The sequence below is a fragment of the Sitophilus oryzae genome, unplaced genomic scaffold (assembly GCF_002938485.1).
Source record: "Sitophilus oryzae breed Bouriz unplaced genomic scaffold, Soryzae_2.0 scaffold_815_pilon_pilon, whole genome shotgun sequence".
Lineage (NCBI taxonomy): Eukaryota > Metazoa > Arthropoda > Insecta > Coleoptera > Curculionidae > Sitophilus > Sitophilus oryzae.
Window position 1 is genome coordinate 4339121 of NW_022147434.1, and position 15312 is coordinate 4354432.

General features: G+C 36.0%; 1 protein-coding gene across 9 annotated transcripts in view; it reads right to left on the reverse strand.

Moving 5' to 3' along the window:
• The window catches only part of LOC115889476 (nuclear receptor coactivator 2), a 311795-nt gene that overhangs the window by 126473 nt on the left and 170010 nt on the right, over window positions 1-15312 (reverse strand). For all 9 annotated transcript variants that reach the window (XM_030909476.1, XM_030909482.1, XM_030909480.1 and 6 more), the window contains 7 exons: window positions 14119-14290; window positions 12588-12734; window positions 10973-11215; window positions 9709-10181; window positions 7422-7748; window positions 3220-3462; window positions 642-885 (listed from right to left, as the gene is read on the reverse strand). In XM_030909476.1, the coding sequence (XP_030765336.1) occupies window positions 642-885; window positions 3220-3462; window positions 7422-7748; window positions 9709-10181; window positions 10973-11215; window positions 12588-12734; window positions 14119-14290 (1849 nt within the window). The remainder of the gene's footprint in view (window positions 1-641; window positions 886-3219; window positions 3463-7421; window positions 7749-9708; window positions 10182-10972; window positions 11216-12587; window positions 12735-14118; window positions 14291-15312) is intronic.

Below are 15312 nucleotides of genomic sequence, written 5' to 3' on the forward strand. Positions count from 1 at the left end.
TCGATCCATCCCCAAAAATCTTTCAAATCGGAATAAATGAAAAAAGCTCGATTTTGGCCGGAAAAATACATAACCTAAAAAGCGGGTCAAATTGCATTTGGAATTCTTACATTAATGTCTTCTAACCGTACCATGTGAGAAAGTTGGAAAAAGTTAATAAATAAAAAATTCGATTTTTCTCAAAGGGATATATCCAGAAAATCGACAATCAAACTCTTTCGAATTAAATATCTCGGAAACTTTGCATTTCCGAAACACAGTTTAAATGGTGCGAATATAGAGCTCCACTAGCCCTATCCGTAGAGGCTTCACTGGTGGTTTAGCTACTTATCGTTTCCGAGAGGAAACATCTTATTTTTATTTACACCTTTATTTTTTTCTGTTGTTATAATTTAATGTAGCGACCAAATGCCAAAATTTTCGAAGTTGACGTTTAATTCCAACGTTAACACCTTAAAAATTATTTAGAATCATAAAAAATAGGCCACCTTCCAAAAACACACGGATTTTGGGAGCTCAACCGGACTAATAAGGCGGATTTGGCCAGCCGTATTTTTTAAACCCCCCTATCGCTAATTTTATTGATGTATTCCCTCTCTGGTGCTTTTATTCAGTAAAATAAATCTTCAAAAATCACTTACCTGTCGTAGCATGTTATTCCCCGTCGTCGAAGTACTAGCTTTGGGTGGTTCTGGCGGCAGTCCCATCTGTCCCCTACTCATCAAACCTCGCGGACTGCTCCTGTTGTCCACCCTGTTACCCTGATCATCGTCCTGTTGATTTAGCAACTCCTTTAAAATACGATCGCGATTCTCGTCCTGCTGCGAGCTAGAACTATTGCTGTTAGCGCTCGAAGTCGGCGGATTGGTAAGAAGAATTCGTAATCTGTAAAACACAAAAATGATTCGATATAAGTTTAATATGTTCAGGTATAAAACAGAGAAAAATCATATTCATTTATACTAGAGGTGGGCAAAGATTGAACGAGTCGTTCGTTTGAACGATATTAAAAATGAATCGTGAGATTCAATTCATAGCTTGCAATCCGGAATTGTGAGAATTGAATCGGATCACAATGCGATCGTGTGTTCAAAGAGTTGTGAGAATTGATTCACTGCTTACAATACGGTTCGTTCAATTGAATCGTGGCCAGCACGGATCTATAAGATTTGAACGTTGGGCCGTAAAAAAGAATCGTGAGAATTGAATCGGATCACAATGCGATCGTGTGTTCAAAGAGTTGTGAGAATTGATTCATTGCTTACAATACGGTTCGTTCAATTGAATCGTGGCCAGCACGGATCTATAAGATTTGAACGTTGGGCCGTAAAAAAGAATCGTGAGAATTGAATCGGATCACAATACGATCGTGCGTTCAAAGAGTCTTAAGAATTAATTCTTTGCTTACAATACGGTTCGTTCAATTGAATTGTGGCCAGCACGGATCCATAAGATTTGAACGATGAGTCGTAAAAAATAATCGTGAGAATTGAATTGGATCACAATGCGATTGATCGTTTCTACGGCGCGGTGCCGGCGGTGATAAGGCATAAATGCAATAGGTAGGCACCAATATTTAGACTTGAACAAAAACCCTAAACAAACATCATGGGTATAAAATACAAACGATAAGAAAGCTATTTACAAGAAAAACACTTATTTATACTGTACGAGAGTATTTGTAAGGTATTTAATTATCACATTAATATTTTTAGCCGACCATACCAACAGGTATGGTAGGCTATTAAGATCGGCAAAAAATTGCGTTGGGTTATTTGGGCCATAAATGACTGAAACTGAAAAAAAAAATGACTGAATTTGGGTGATAAATGTAACACTATAACTCAAAAACCGCTAAACCGATTTTAACCAAATTTGGCACAAAAATACTGTGGTACCTGAGAATCTGGCCATTAGTTTTTGGTGGGGTTGGGGGGTTGGTAAGGGGTTGGGGGGTTGGTATGGGAGGGGGTTAAAAATTTAAAAAAATCGTAACTCCAAAATTACAGTAGCTAGCGAAACGCGGTTTTCAATTTAAGATTAGGAATAATATTTGCAACAAAATTTGTAATAACATCAAAATCAACCAAAGTCGCAGTTTATGAGATAACTGATTATTAACATATTTTACCATGGGCGGCTATACGTGCCTCCCGGCGCCAATTTTTGTTAAAATTATTACCGACTATTCAATGTAGGACTAAAAGACGAAATCGTGTTTTTCTGCAACTCCAAATAAATATTGTTGGCCTCTGCTCAATGTAGTAAAAAACGGCGTCAGCGATGGTTAAAAAATGAAGATCGCTGTCATTTTATATCTAAAATTATACGGGAATTGTCATCGATGTTCATTTGCAAGCCAAATGGACGCCATTTTTTCCGATCATGCGGTATTATATACTATTTATTATGATTATTAAATCGGAATTAAAATATGGCTCTAAAAATATTAAATTGGTATTAAGAAGTCTTTAATAAATAGTATATTATATAAATTGGATTGAAAATTTAATATTATTGGTAAAATAATCAATCCAATTACTCCAGTGTCATAAAGTGTTGAAAAAAATGAAAGAAATGTATATTTCTTTTCTGGTCCCTTAAGTAATTGTCCTACCAAATTATCGCCGGTAGTGCCATTCTTGTTTTTTATGAAACGTAAAATGTGCATGTGGTTCGTTCAAACGAATCGTAAGAGTCGATTCAATATGAAAAATTGAATCGTGTGATTCGATCCACTACAAAGACTCGTAATGCCCATCACTAATTTATACACTTAAATACGCAAACGATAGATAGATTGACACACAAAATGACTTTGGAATTTCAGGTGCATTTTAAAAAGCATAAAATTAAAATATACAGGGCGGTCCGAATTGAATTCGGGAAACTTCGGCAGCATATTCTGCAGATAAAAATAAATTCGTATTAATTTATGTCCTAAAATGGCTTCGTTTCAGAGATACAGGGTGTAGATGTCTTATTTTTATTTCGATTTATTCTAAATAATTCCTGAACTAACGTTGATATTTGAATGAACATTGATTTTTAGGTGTTTTATTACACAAGATATTAATTCGATTTCGATGTCAGTGTGACACCTACTTGTAGGGGCGCCATCTACATATTTTTAACTGTTCTAAAGAGTAATAACTTTTCGTCAGTATCTGTATAAAACTGAATGAAAAAATATATATTTACATCATTTTTTACACTCACCTATGAGAATCAGCAAGACTCGCTGCTTCTTCTAACACATTAGCTTTGGTATCTTTCTGTTCCTCGACTGGGTAACAATTCTGTTCAGAATAATCCTCCATCAAGCTGAACGGATTAAAGTTGCTGTTCTGATTTTGTTGTTGCTGTTGAGCTTGATTGGCCGGACTTTGCTGAGCCGAAAAATGAGCCAGAGGACTCTGAACCACCGTAGGGGTGTTGCTGTACGAAGGATTGCTAGGCGGCCTGTAACAGTAATAAGAAAGACCAATTAATTTGAGTCATATCGTTAGTTGTGAAACAAAACTATTATGTCGTGGTCAGAGAGCTAGAGATGTCCACAAAAAAACGCATTGAAATAATCAAAAATTAAAAGGTGTTCTCAAAAAAAAAAACAAAAAAAACCTCTATACACTTTTGTATAGATATGAACTGTGTTCAATTAACTTATTTTGAATAGAAAAAATCTTGTAATTCTATGACCACGGAATACTGTTACATCTTGTATATAGGGTAACATCGTATCAGTCAGAATTACTTTTTATATTTTTGATGCACTTGTGCACCAATTCAACACACTTAAAATTAGCGTGGAATAGTCAATAACTAAAATTTGACGCCGAAAAAATTGACTGTGTTGATTACCTAATTTAAACTGGCCGGCCGCCTATATGTTCAATAATGCATTTTTGTCTTATTAATGGCTAATAACAAGGCAAATAAAATTTAAAAAAATATACAGGGTGTTCCATTAAAAAAATAAGTTTGTGTCATCTATATACAGGGTGATTCCTGTAAGTCGGTCATGCTTTCGGGGAATGATAGGGGACGTCAAAATATTAATTTTGATATAGTACACTATGGGTCGGAAATGCCTCTTATGCAAGATACAGGGTGTTAAAGTTTTTAAAAAATTAGAGATATTCTTTAATAGTTTTTTTAACAGCTGAAGGTATCGTTATAAAATTTTATTATAGGAGTCTACCTAACAGAGAAACTTTAAATTTAAAAAGAAGAGGTTTTAGTTTAAACCAGTGGCGTGGATGTGATACGTATCGGGTAATTTTTTCAAAAAAATAGTACGCCACTGAAAAAAAATAAAAATTTCAGAGTTTGTTCAGAGAGACACCACAATAATTTAAAAGTAAATAAATTATTTAATGAGAACCTTAAATATGCCAGTTATTATAACTATCTTAAAACTAAGAATTTTATTACAAACAATAAACAAATTTTGTAGTTTAAATATAAAAAATTTAAGGAGCTAATAGTAAAAAATACTAATGTTACCCAAGGTATGTAACTCTAACCTTGGCCTATTTAAATTCTCATGTTAGTGATGAAGGGAGCTAACGATGCACATGTGTTTCTGCCCTTTAGTTATAATTAGCTGTATTTAAGGTTCTCATTAAAAAAATTATTTATTTCTAAATTGTGACAAAATGGTATTAGACGGAGAAAGTTGCAAGGCACATTTTTTCTTGGAAATAAACCGAGTAAATAAAAAAACTCTGAATTTTTTATTTTTATCAGTAGCGTACTATTTTTTTTTAAAACAAACCCGATGCGTATCACATCTACGCTACTGGTTGAAACTAAAACCTCTTCTTTTTACATTTAAAGTGTCTCTGTTAGGTAGACTCCTATAATAAAATTTTATAACGATACCTTTAACTGTTAAAAAACTATTAAAAAATATCTTTAATTTTTCAAAAACTTTAACACCCTGTATCTTGCGTAAGAGGCATTTCCGACCCATAGTGTGCTATATCAAAATTAATATTTCGACGTCCCCTATCATTCCCCGAAAGCATGACCGACTTACAAGAATCACCCTGTATATATAAGTCGGTTCAGAACGTTCTACGACGTTTTCCGACACCTAACCTCCAATCTTCTCTATTTAGCCAGAGATCATCAGGTATTTCTCTATTTTCTAGGTCTTTATCCACACCCTCCTTCCAGCTTCGTCGCGGCCTTCCTCTTATTTCTGCCTCGCCGTCCACAATTGTGTGTTCTGCTCCCATAATCTCGGTTACTCTGTCGTTGGTTATTTGTTCTCTTTTCGATTTTCTAGCAGATCTCCTCCAGGTAATCCATTTCGGTCGCTAATAGCATGTTCTCTGTTCTGCTTTTCAACTGCCATACTTTGCTTCCGTAAGTTATTATGCTTTTCACTACCGTATTATATATGTTCTTTTTATTAGCTTTAGAGATTCCTTGATCCCACAGTACACCATTCAACATAGATATTGCCCTCCTGCCTTGCATTATTCGATCTTTTATACCCTTATCGAGTTTTCCATCGTTAGTTATTTTTAATCCAAGATATTTATATTTGTCACAGTTTTTTATCACGCTTCCATCCTCTAAGACTATGTTCTCTTGTGCCCCCTCCTTACAGTGATACATTCAGTTTTGGTGATATTTACCTCCAACCCCCATTTCTTATACTCCTCTATCAGCTTCCTTGCCATATATTCAAGGTCGTCGTGATCTTGGGCTAGGACTATCTGGTCGTCCGCAAAAAATAGGGTGTATAGGGTGTCCTCATTTATTAGGGGGATTCCCATTTCTCTACACTTAAGCATCCATTTTTTTAGTGCTTGTTGCAAGTATATTTTGAATAGTAGGTATAGGAGATAGGCAACATCCCTGCTTGAGGCCTTTTGAAATTTTTATGCTTTCTGACAATGAGTCTCGTATTTTTATTATAGCTGTGGTGTTCTGGTATAAGTTCCTAACTGCTTTAAGTAGGTTGACATTTATATTAGTTATTTCCAACGTTTCCCACAATTTATTTGACGGTATGCTGTCATTAGCCTTTTGGAGGTCTATATATAGTAAGTGTACCTTTTGATCTTTTGCGGTTTTTTTCTCTAAGACCTGTGTTATAGTAAACAGATGATCCACAGTAGACCTTCCCGCTCTAAAACCCGCCTGTTCTTCTATTTCTATCTCTTTATATTCATTTCTTTCAAAAATGAATATAAAGAGTTTGTGTCATCTCCCAGCGAAAAACTAGTTACGCACACAAACATTGTATTCTACGTGAAAAACCTCGTGAAAAACCTTATAGGAGTCAGTTTTCATCCTTTCGATAAAGTTAGAAGACAACCGAGAATAGGGACACGAAGGGAATCAAAAATAAAATAATTTCAATTTTGCCCTGAATTTCAAAAATGAAGAGGACTAGAACAAATCTGTGTGTAGCATCCTTAGTTTCATAAAAAATAGCAGAGTTATGTGAAAACCGCATCTTTGTATCTCTACTCTTAAACGAGAAACCCTGTAAAACACACGAAAATGGGACACCCCGTACATTTGAATTTACGTTTTAGCCAACTCTACCATACACAGATAGGGTATACTTAAAAAATGGAATGGATTGTGAATTGAAAAAATGTGAATTGGATTTCTTTAGTATTTTCAGGTTTCACGTTGTCACGGAGGTTTAGAGGCCTTATGCAAACGGATATTGCCAGCCCGGAAGGGTGAAAAACTCGAACTTGATGAAGACGGACAATGTTGAAAACAGATTTTGAAAAAAAGAAAAGTATTACGGTCCATGGATGATGTAGCCTCTGTAGCTAAGGCCACGCAAGCACGTAGTCCTTGACTCGTGCTTAAGAAAGTAGAAGTATATAATTCGAAGACTGTGGCTAGTTGTAGATAGAAAAAAAGACAAAATAACTACTAGAGCACAAAAAGAACCCAGTACGCTTGTAGGTGTCGTCACTGGAAACTGCTCCACGTGGGTAAACCTCGTGAATAGCAGAATGCAGAGAGGAAGAAACGAAACCATGGAGCACTTGCTGTGCCACTGTCCGGCGCTGCAAAACCGACGGTTTTTTGAAAGGCCAACATCAGCGACTTAGGGAATTTTGCAAAGAGGTGGAAGTGCTCTAACGCAGAGATAGAATGAAAGGAAGATTTGGTATACAATAATACAAGGGGTATCGCAATGGGCCCCTCCGAGTGAGGGATCAAACCGGATCCCAAACCCCAGTAACAGTAACCTAACCTAATCTAACGCTGCGCCGTCTTTTTTTTTACCGAGCATATGGTGTTATGGTGTTAATACCATACAAACTCCTTAGCAAACGCAATAGAAGTGTACACCAAACTAACACCGATGCATTATCAAATGCAATGGTGTGCATGTTTCAACCATTCCGAACTCAGCTTTTATAGAAAAATCTTACCTCGGCGTCGGTGTAGAGACCGGAGTGACGCTCTGCCTCGACTCCGACCTGGTGGCCTCGCTCCATCCCGTCCCGAGATCGGTCCACGTGGACGAGGGAAAGTCGAAATTGTTGAAGTCGTCAGGCTCCAGGTACTGGGGTGTGTAGTCGGCGGCGGTGGCCTGCATCAGCGCCCCCGAAGAAGAGGGCGGCGTGGGGTCGCTGCCGCTGCCGGCCGAAGAGGGTCCGTTGCGGGTCACCACGGGGCCGGCCCCGTTCACCACGCTGGTCATCAGGGGCCCGCCGATGTTCCCTCCGCCGGGGTCGCCCGGACCCAGAGCGTCGTCACTGCGCCAAATAGAAATTCGTTTAAACAATTGTAGTAAATAGAGATGAGCAACAAATCTCAAACTGCAATTCAATCGCAGCGATTTTAAAATTGAAAATAGATTGGGAACTGCAACTGCGATTTCTTCTATTTGCGAGTTTCAATTTAGGTAACCAATATTATTTAGTTGCGTGTTGCGATTTGCGATTTCGCTGCGATTGTGATTTTGTAAACTAGGCCCGTGATAACCTTCTATCTGTGGGAGAGAATTTTTAGGCGTTGCGATTTGCGATTTTGTTGCGAATGTAATTTTGTGGTCCATTGAAGCATTTTATAGTAAACTGCAATTGAATTGTTACTCTGATTTTATCTATTTATACAGAAGGCATTATTTTTCTAGGACCAAGATCATTTTACCGGGTGTTTCTCAAGAGTGGTTCGCATAACTTTTTAATTTTTTCTGATAAAAAATGAGATTTGGTTTGTGAGTATGACATAAATTAGGATTAATTGACGTATTCAATTCGTTTGGATCACTTCCTGTTTTACCGGAACGGACTACAACTTTTGATTTTTAAATGGCACCCTCGCCCTCGGTATTTTTTTATTTTATTCGATAAAAATGACACTTTGAATAGAAGGTCTATCATATGTCAACTTTTGAAATTTACGCTTAAAATAATCGTATTTTAAATTTACTAGAGTGCCATGGCTGTGTTAAAAACACTAATTTTTAATCAAAGATCTTTGGAAAAAAAGTGATTGTCTAATGTTTTTAGTGTCTTGTCCAGTGGCGGATACAGAGATCCCTAAGATCTATAAATTGGGTTAAATATTAGGCTTTTGGATTAAAAATGTCGCACTAAAAAGCATATTCTATACATAACTTTTTATTTGCCCCCCCCCCCTAAAATAAATTTCTGTATCCGCCCCTGGTCTTGTCCTGGGCGATTAAAATATGCCAAAATCGTATTTTTAATCATATCTGAAGTCGTACCGTATCTCAAGTACCGCAATGTTTTTAAACGGAACGAAGGTGGGCCCATTAGCATATTTTTTTTAGAAAAAGCATTTTTTACGAATAATTTGGTACCACACTTTTGGTATTTCGAGTCAAATTGTTCAGATGTTAAAAAAAAATTATACTCTAAACAACTGATTTTTATTAGCTTCTTTTAATTGTTAAGCTGACAATTATATCCCTAGTGCAATATGTAAATATTAATATAGCAATCGCAGGTTACAGTCGCAACGGATTAAAAATCGCAATCGCAGTTTCAATTGCGACTGGAGAATCGCAGTTTTGCTCATCTCTAGTAGTAAAGTTACAGGTTAAAGTTGGTCTGAAAATTTTCCGACCTCACAACAATATCAAATATTTTTTTGAAAAATGTATTATTCTTCTTATTCTTTTAATCACATATCTTATACATTTCGTGGATAAAGCTATGCCATATATGTATATTACGCACAATTTTCTTTATATGTGACTTTAACATAAATTTTTCTACATATTTCTTTCTAGAACAAGATTATCGTATATGCCTATCCTTTTCTCCGCATGAGCTAAAGAGCTTACGCAGAACCATATTGGAGGTAAATGCTAACTTTGTGCGGTTTTTCGCTGCCAATTACAAATTTACTAAAAAATAGATTATTAGATTTTTTTAATCAAGATATAAGTGATATGTGTATTTATTATTTTGAAAAATGTATATATATATATATATATATATATATATATATATATATATATATATACAAAAGATAGATGATTACTTAAGATTGTTAGCTCACGGCCTCACGATGGTTCTGGTCTTAGGTTTATGCTTTTTATTGTTCAAGCCATTGCAATGGCATACAAATTGAAATTGACAATTTTAATATTTTACTATTCGCGATGGACCTTATTAGTCTCATTTATAAACCTTAAATACTAATTAATGATTTATCAATACAATTAATTATTAAAATGCCTACCTAATTATCGAATGCGTAGCCATAATAAAATCGGTATCACTGTTCGCGTGCGTGTTCGTCTTAAAAAACTTCGACTTAGTCTGCACCTTAACGTAATTGTCGGGCGCCACCTGTATACGGTACACGGCACTGATCGACGTTCCCTTGTTCAGCGTCTCTCTGAGATGCGTATTGAGTCTGTGAAGGTCCTGCGCGGGCACGAAGTCGCGCAGCACGCGGTCCTTGAAGTCTTTGCGCAGCACCTGGCCGAGCGGTTCGGCCACGTTGGACGTGTCCACGCCGATGATCTTGCCCGTTGCGTCTAGCTTGGTGGTGAACTGTTCGAAGGAGCAAGAGGCCTTGTCGCGGTGCGAGATCCGGCTCGCGATGCAAAGCAGGCAGGGGTTGTTGTCGCTGGCGTCGCCCTCGTCGGACACGGACAGTTGTTCGCGCAGCTGCGTGGAGGAGATGTGCATCAGCTCGTAAGAGCAAAGCTGGAAAGATAAAATAGATATTTAGCTACGGTTATTATAACACTAAAAAAATTTTTGCTGGGATTATCGCCAACATTCATTAGACTTAGACAGCTCCCACAGTAGATTATTATAACACAATGCGGATTGTATTAGTACGCCTGTTTTAGTGAACACATTATTTACATATGGTACGAGCTGACCCGGCTAGACCAATCGATTTGATAGTTGTCATTCTTTGTTCTGTATATTATTGTTTATATTTTGATTTAAGTATTTTTTATACTTAAGTGCAAACCGAAAGTATGTACTAGGATGTATTTCGGGAAAATATTTTAACTTCTACAGGGTGGCTCAAAGAAGTGTGAGTGGATTGGGATGATTTTTTTAAATGGAATACCATGTATGTATATTATTGCATTTTTTGGCTTTCTTTCTGATTACTTTACATATAATCCTCTTCTAAGTTCTTTAACAACTTTTGGTTATAGAACCTACAGATTCCCGACGCATTGTTGCAGAACCCTGTATACGGGGTAACGTTTAGAGGTCAAACGTACTGACGACCAGTAATACCATTAAATTAAATGGTACAACCCGCACTATCGTCCTGGCCGTTGGCTGGTCGCTGCGACTCAGTGCTATTGTTGACATCGTTCGCAATTTGCGTATGTGCATTTACATGTATTGTTATATGACTTTTTCGGAGATGCGAGTGGTCAAGAATAGGTACCCTGGTCGTCAGTGCGTTTGAGCCGCTAAAGAAGGTAAAGTCGTTTTCTGATGTTTTTAATATAATAATTGGAACATACTCGTTGTGTTTTCTCCTCAACTGTTTCGTCCAAATCTTCGTGCTGTTTGACCAGAAATCGAATGTCGATAGATTTGGATCGAGTGGCTGCTGGTTGGTCGTTCCACTCGACTGTCATCGGCAGTAAGTTAGTATGAAAATGGTTGTGGTCCCCGTGGTGGATGAAATTGTAAATGCTCTTTCCCGTGACCTCGTCCTTGGAGTACTTGATGTAGTTGGACACATTTTCCGTAACATACTCGACCTGGAAAAACATAAAAAAGGTAGTTAATAATCAATGAGCCGACTACGACAAAAATCGAGAGCCCGTCAAAAACAAAAAATGTAAGAAAATGTCGAGTCTCGCAATGAAATTCTTCCGCTACAAAAGTTGTGAGATCCAAATGTAAAGATTGAACGAGTCGTTAGCAAAGATTGAACGAGCACGGCGCATGTATAAAATAATTTGAATATTTGAACGAATCGCAGAAATGAATCGAAAGTATTGAATCGGACTAATGCCCAGAATACAGTTCATTCAAATGAATCATAGCCACTACAGATACATAAAATATGAACGAACGAGTCGTAAACGAGTCGTAGGAATTGAATCGGATCACACTGTGATCCGTTTGTTCCTACGGTTCGTTCGTTCAAAGAATCGTTCGAGTTGATTCATTGCTTATTATGCGACTCTTTTAAAAAATGAATATTAGACTAAGAACTTAGGAACCCAAACATTTGTAATATAGGTAATACCGATGATACCAAATGTATGGCCCGTAGTGCACTAAAACTCTGGATCAAGGAAAACCACAATGCCCACTGGAGAAACAGACAGGGGCACAGGCACATTATTTTAGAAATACGTATTATATAAATATATTTTAATAAAATTTATAATAAATAAAAAATAATCATATACAGAAAGTCTAAGGCTTTTTGATTTTACCTCATTACACAATTGTTATCAGGTAGTAATTGTTAATTTTGTAACTTGAGTTTAACTTGATATACCTAATGTCATTTTAAAAGAACATCAACGGTTTTTGTAGACGTATCTGTTGAAAAAAACTAAAGTGTTCTTGAATAGTTGTATTCAGATATTTTAAATAGTTTTTTTCTTTGTTCTTTGTGATTTTTTTGGTTCTTAAGACGAAAAGAAGTACAGCGCTTTCAGATGGAGCGGAGTGTCCGCGCGGACCGTCCGTTGTGTTTTTTCAAGATAGCCGTCGGACGAAATCATCCGGACGGAGCATACGCAACCCATGTGAAATTGTTCACATAAACTCATGGTACTTGCTCGAAGTCGCAAACGATCCGCTCCATCTGAAAGCGCTGGTATACTTCTCGAAACGTTAAGCGTTTTTTTGTTCGTTACGTAAATTTGTTTCTTAGCAAATCACTGCTGAAAAGTTGCTCTCCATTGAATTAACACAGCAGTGTTTACAAAAAATAACTATTTTATTTTCTAGGTTTTCTTAGAGTGCGAAATGCCCATAGAACTTATTTGAAAAGTTACTGAAAAAAACTATTGAAACTTTTTGGAACACACTTCACACGGCATTTGTATACATTTAAAATTATTTTGGTCCCTCATTAATCAAGATTTGTTGTAATATAAAAGTAAAACTTACTTTGCCATCAGAGCTAATAACAAATAAAAATCCTTCTAATGCCTCTAATAATAATGGTCCAAATACGTCATTGGAAAGGATAGTTGGTCTTGATGAAGAAACTTCGCCTTGTTGCACAGGATCGGCTGTAGTTTGGTTCGCGTTTTCCTGAAATAAATTATAGTGTAGTAAATCGCTTATCTGGATATAATAAATAATAATATGTCGTAAGATGCTCTTAAAACTTGAAAACTGTTACTTTTTGAATATGATAGATGAAAAAGAAATCACTTGTGTCAAATTGTTAACATATCCAGGTTAATAATTAAGAAGAAAAAATATTTACACATCTGCAAGAAATACTATGACTGTTGACAACCCAGACAAAGACACCCATGATATCGATTTTAGTCTTTCTCGAATGCATTGTTGCTTTTTGTAAAAAATGTATTCCCAATTGAAATAATACTTAATCTGTGGCATAGCTTTATTGTATTCATCATAAGCATGTACTTTAAATGTCCTATTTAAAGGGAGCGAATGCAGCCTTGTTTTATTTAGTTTCTCCGTCTTACTGATAAATCTGTGTTAATTTGTGGTTAAGGAATTATTTGCTGAAGTTTTTTCCATGTAATATTGAATTTTGAAGTATTTAATATTAATTTTTTAATTTAAATTAAAAAAAAGCAAGAATCTTGCATGCTGAGTCTTAGAGATATATCGCTAGTTATTGATAAGCGAGGCTGGTCTTGGTTTTGCAGATCAAACGCTAGTCTTGGTCTTGGACGGCGCACAAAAAGACTGACCAGTGCAAGACTTCCTCATTTAAGACTCACCCTGTATAAGAAATTACTTATTTGTTCAAAAGTATTGTTTTAATTTATTAAAAATAGAGTTTTCGCGACTATTGCATAAACTTTAGTAATAAATTAAAAAATAAAAATTGTCAGACACCATATTCTAATAATTTCTTTCTTTAAAGTTTTATTTTATTTGCATTAAATTACTAAAAGTACTATTTATTTAAATATTTTCTATGTAGAAAGGCATGTAGTAAACATCTATTTTTAAAAATGCAATACTTGCAAGTGTCTCTGGCAGCAAGACCAGCACCAGAACTGGATCCTCCAAGACCAAGGCCAAGACTACTTCTTATTAACTGCAAGACTAAGACGAAGACCAAGAGAGTCTTGGTCTTGCTTTTTCTATAAAACCAAGAACCAAAAACGCATTACCAGGACCAGTCCCTTTCATCAACAGCTTAAATATTTTGTTGCCTTCTTTTACAGGATTCGAACTAACTCTTCGAATCCTGTAAAATACACCCAAAAAATGTCTAAAGATTTTCCTTTAACTTAAAATTACCTTTAACTACCTTACTTTACCGTTAGAGTAAAATACTTCGATCAGTTCGAAGAATATATAAGATTTTAATGTCGATTTAGAAAAGATTTAGAATCATAGTCCAGATCTTAGCCTTCAAGTTCCAACCCAGCATCAATTAAAATATTTTAATTAAAGATTTAATGAAATTTGACAAATCAATACTAACCTGTTGTTTTATCCTACGAATTTGATTGACAGTTTCTTGGAGAATGGCACACTTATCGGGCTTGACCGAGAGCGAGCTCATGTCCGAGAAATTGTCGGAGATCAGGTTGGCCAACTCATCTATGTAATAGTTTTCTTTCTCTCTTCTGAGCTTTTCATTATTGCACTTATTTCTGAAACAAAAAGGAAAACAATAATAATCAACTTCACTACATTGTGCGATTTAAAATTTCCACTTTTATTATGTTTAAAAATTAATATACCTATCAATAAGACACTAAATGCAATTTATAAGTATATAGAAACATTCCACATTTCCTATGAAGATGTTTTATCTTTAGGACTATCTAATACCGTATGATAAAAAAAACCGGCGTCAAAGACGGCTGGGGAATGACAATCGATGATAATCTTGGCGACTTTCAATCTCTAGGCATTATTTACTTTAGTAAATCTTTAGATTGGCACAAAACTTGTCAACACTAATTATAGAAAGATGAAAAAAGGATAGAACGTTTCCAAGTTCAATGTTACACACAAATCTATTTCCAAAAAAGTTCTCATTTTTTTTTGATTCCTACTACTCTATCAAACGATATTGTGGCATAATTTGACGTGTCTTTTTACACAAAGGTCGAGCCTTTCAGGATTACCCCGTAAACTTATACCTATGTTTTAATTATTATTTTATCAACTTATGCAGTAGCATAACTATTACATTTAGCTACATTCCGAATATTTTCTATTTCATATCATCAGTAAGTAGAAAACTAAGTAATCTATGTACTAAGAAGTTTAAACTAGCCATCTTCTGTTCAAAACAATGATAAATCACGATAAGCAGAGGCAGAAAGATAGTCAAAGCTGTCGTCTACTAACAGGGCAACGTAAGCTGAATACGCATCTAAAGCCAAACCTGCAGTGTACCGATCAAATCCCCACCATGTTGTATGGAAGCAAAACCTGGGTGCCGTACCGACGACACGAGAATGCATTAAACAAGTTGCAATAAAGACATCTTAGACAACTCTTAAGAATCAAATGGTCCCACCATGTCTCAAACGTATCGGTCCTTGAAAAAGCTAGCTGCGAGAGTGTTGAAGTCATGATTACAAAATCCCGCTTAAGATGGCTTGGTCACGTATGCAGAATGCAAGAAAACCGCCTACAAAAATCTCTGCTTTACGGTGAGCTT